At 68.4% G+C, this 3,665-nt stretch overlaps 1 protein-coding gene across 1 annotated transcript in view; it reads left to right on the plus strand.

Moving 5' to 3' along the window:
* The window catches only part of CLCN2 (chloride channel, voltage-sensitive 2), an 8,034-nt gene that overhangs the window by 1,730 nt on the left and 2,639 nt on the right, over nucleotides 1–3,665 (plus strand). The window contains exons 5-16 of the mRNA XM_010573097.1: nucleotides 28–105; nucleotides 215–293; nucleotides 904–1,029; nucleotides 1,103–1,187; nucleotides 1,302–1,403; nucleotides 1,490–1,574; nucleotides 1,652–1,807; nucleotides 2,289–2,358; nucleotides 2,547–2,657; nucleotides 2,910–3,123; nucleotides 3,221–3,354; nucleotides 3,477–3,665. The exon at nucleotides 3,477–3,665 is cut by the window's right edge and continues 101 nt beyond it. Coding sequence (XP_010571399.1) covers nucleotides 28–105; nucleotides 215–293; nucleotides 904–1,029; nucleotides 1,103–1,187; nucleotides 1,302–1,403; nucleotides 1,490–1,574; nucleotides 1,652–1,807; nucleotides 2,289–2,358; nucleotides 2,547–2,657; nucleotides 2,910–3,123; nucleotides 3,221–3,354; nucleotides 3,477–3,665 — 1,429 coding nt within the window. The remainder of the gene's footprint in view (nucleotides 1–27; nucleotides 106–214; nucleotides 294–903; nucleotides 1,030–1,102; nucleotides 1,188–1,301; nucleotides 1,404–1,489; nucleotides 1,575–1,651; nucleotides 1,808–2,288; nucleotides 2,359–2,546; nucleotides 2,658–2,909; nucleotides 3,124–3,220; nucleotides 3,355–3,476) is intronic.

Here is a 3,665-nt window from a genome sequence, read left to right on the forward strand (position 1 = left end):
TCCTCAGCCCCCCTGCTGTCCCCGCAGGGTCCCTTTGTCCACATCGCCAGCATGTGCGCGGCCCTACTCAGCCGCTTCCTCTCCCTCTTCGGGGGCATCTACGAGGTGAGCAGGGTGGGCTGGCCCTGGGGGGGGGCTCCACCTGTGCCCCCCACCAGGTTTGGCAGCACGGGGGGTGGGGGGCCAGTGCCCACTCACCCCGGCTCGCCCGCAGAACGAGGCAAGGAACATCGAAATGCTGGCGGCCGCCTGCGCCGTCGGTGTCGGCTGCTGCTTCGCCGCCCCCATCGGAGGTAGGGTCACCCTGGGCCCCCACGCACCCCCACGCACCTCCCACCCGGGCACCGGGGTCTGCCCGGTGAGGCAAACAGGACCCCCAGGACGGCTGGCATGGGAAAGGGCAGTGCTGCTCGGTGGGGAGGAGGAAGGGAGGAGCGGGCACCATCCTCTCGGAGGTGTAACGTCTGCTCTCGTCCTCTCCCCTGCCGCCCTGCGCTCCAGGGAGCTCCCTGCTCCGGCCCCGCTGAGCCCTGCCCGTAGGTTGGTGACGTGTCTAACTCTTTCCTTGCCCTCTGCCTGCTGCGCTGCCCCATCTGTCTGTCCGTCCGTCTGTCTGCGTGCCACCCCCCCCGACCCCAGCGCCACCCATTTCGTCATTGCTCACGTCCCCATGCTACCCTCTTGCTCGCGCCGACTGCTGCTCCGCCATGCCTGCTGTGGCCAGCCGGGGACCGGTCACACATTTTGCCAGGGAAGCCCTTGAACCGCCCCGTAGCGTGGCCGTGGGCCCAGCTGGACCCCTGCGGGCCGTGCACGAGCGTGGGCTCGGGGCGGGAAGCATGCCAGGCGCCAGGGACCCACCTGGGTTTCGCCGCCTCCCTCGTGCGCTTCCCCCCGTGCCAGGCGTCCTCTTCAGCATCGAGGTCACCTCCACCTTCTTCGCCGTCCGCAACTACTGGCGCGGCTTCTTCGCCGCCACCTTCAGCGCCTTCATCTTCCGCGTCCTCGCCGTCTGGAACAAGGACGAAGGTACCTCCAGGGTGGGGGGGGGGAGGCACGGGGGTCCCCCCACCCAGCCCCCTTGACCCCTGCTGTCCCCCAGAGACGATCACGGCGCTGTTCAAAACCCGCTTCCGCCTTGACTTCCCCTTCGACCTGCAGGAGCTGCCCGCCTTCGCCGTCATCGGGTGAGTGCGGCCACCCCGGCGCCCGTCCCATGGCCCCGGGGTGGCAGTGGCGGTGATGGTGGTGGCGGTGGTGGCAGCAGGACATGTGGGTGCTCATCCCTTGCCTCTGCCCAGGATCGCCAGCGGCTTCGGGGGCGCGCTCTTCGTCTACCTCAACCGCAAGATCGTGCAGTTCATGCGCCGCCAGAAGACCATCAACCGCTTCCTCATGAAGAAGTAGGTGCCCAGCAGTTCCCGGGACCGGGGCGGTGGAGCTGGGGCTGCACCAACGTCACCTCTCCCACCCTGTGCCACCCCACCAGGCGCCTGCTCTTCCCTGCCCTGGTGACCCTGCTCATCTCCACGCTGACCTTCCCGCCCGGCTTCGGACAGTTCATGGCTGGCCAGGTACCTGCCATGGGGGGGCACATCAGTCCCCATCCTGGGGCCACCCCCAGCCCCAGCTGACCCCTGCCCATCACCAGCTCACCCAGAAGGATACCCTGGTGACACTCTTCGACAACCAGACGTGGGCCAAGCAGGGGCTCAGCGATGAGTTTGAGTACTTGGGCATCCTGGAGGCCTGGCGCCACCCCCGCTCCAACGTCTTCGTCACCCTCGTCGTCTTCATCCTCATGAAGGTGGGTGCCTCCTGCCCCTGTCAGCCCCAGGGTGCCAGCAGGAGGCTCTGGGGAGGGGCTCCTGGATGCCACTGGGGAGGTGCCGGCTGGTTGCCAGCAAGGTGCTACCGGGAGGCACTGGGTGGCTGCTCCCAGAGGCCACCAAGGTGTTGGCTGGGTGCTGCCGACATGCCGTCAAAGAGATCTTGGCTGAGAGCCCACCAAGGTGCCAGCAGGAGGTGCTGGCAGGGTGCCTCCCAGTGCCACCAGGGAGGTCCTGGCCAGGTGCCACCAGGTGCCACCAGGGAGGTGCTGGCTGGCTGCTCCCAGATGCCACCAGGGAGGTGCTGGCAGGGTGCCCCTGGGAGGAGCGGGGCTGCCCCACGGCACGGTGTGGTACCCATGTGCTGCTCCACCACAGCCGGCTGTGGGGCACGGCAGGGGCAGGAGGCAGGGCCGGGCCGGGGGGAGCAAGTAACGGGTGTCCGCATCTCCCACTCAGTTCTGGATGTCGGCCCTGGCCACCACCATCCCAGTGCCTTGCGGAGCCTTCATGCCTGTCTTCGTCATCGGTGAGAGCCCCGTACCCCGCAAGGGCATGGCAGGAGGAGGGAGCTGCCTGCCAGCCTACACTGGGACATGCATGGGCGTCCCGAGGTGTCCCCTTCCCCGGCAGCGCCGGGGCAGAGGAGAGGGCGCAAGGCTGGGCCGGGTGCCAGGAGAGCCCCCATGCCCACTCTCAGCCCCTCTCTGTGGGCAGGGGCAGCCTTCGGGCGCCTGGTGGGGGAAAGCATGGCAGCCTGGTTCCCTGATGGCATCCACACCGACAGCAACACCTACCGCATCGTGCCGGGGGGCTACGCCGTGGTGGGTAAGCACCGGGCCGGCACGGGGACACCATGGTGAGCATCACTTGGAGATGCTCCAAAGGGGCCGGTGGGTTCCCCAGGGCTGAAGTGGTGTTCCCAGGGACGGGGGGTGACACCACCACTGGGGATGTCCCTGGGAGGTCCCAAGGGCTCTGGGTGTGGTGGATGCCCTAGGGGTGGGGACCCGGGGTGGGGACCCAGCGTGGCAGGCAGCACCTGACAGCCGTCCCCATGTCTCCCGGGGACGGGCACAGGGGCAGCCGCACTGTCAGGTGCCGTCACTCACACAGTGTCCACGGCCGTCATCGTCTTCGAGCTGACGGGGCAGATCTCGCACATCCTGCCCGTCATGATTGCCGTCATCCTGGCCAACGCCGTGGCCCAGAGCCTCCAGCCCTCCCTCTACGACAGCATCATCCGCATCAAGAAGCTGCCCTACCTCCCTGAGCTGGGCTGGGGCCACCACGAGTGAGTGTGTGTCCCCGGCCCTGTCCCCAAGCCTCTCACCAGGCACCAGGAGAGGGGGTGGCATTACTCCGAGGTCACTGTTACCCTCCCTGGGCAGGAAATACAACGTGCGGGTGGAGGACATCATGGTGCGGGACATCCGCTACGTCACCCTCAACTGCAAGTACCGGGACCTGCAGCACGTCCTGCACAGCACCAAGCTGAAGAGCCTGCCGCTGGTGGAGTCGGCTGGTGAGACGGGGGCAGGGGGCTCTGCCAGCGCCCGCCCCGGCCATGGGGCGTGCTGGGATGGCAGCGGGGGGATGGCAAAGGGGGCTTCAGGAGCCAACGTGGCCCCTCGCTGCCGCCGGCAGAGTCCATGATCCTGCTGGGCTCCATTGAGCGGGCGCAGGTGGGGGCCCTGCTCAGCCACCAGCTCAGCCCCCAGCGACGGCTCCAGGCCCTGCAGCAGAAGATGCTGGCCGAGGACGGGCACCGGCTCTCCGATGCCAGCATCCGCTTCCAGGTGAGGGGGGCGGCCGCCTCGGGGGATGCCCGGCCAG

This window comes from Haliaeetus leucocephalus, unplaced genomic scaffold, assembly GCF_000737465.1.
Source record: "Haliaeetus leucocephalus isolate CR32 unplaced genomic scaffold, Haliaeetus_leucocephalus-4.0 Scaffold362, whole genome shotgun sequence".
In the NCBI taxonomy this organism is placed as follows: Eukaryota; Metazoa; Chordata; class Aves; order Accipitriformes; family Accipitridae; genus Haliaeetus; species Haliaeetus leucocephalus.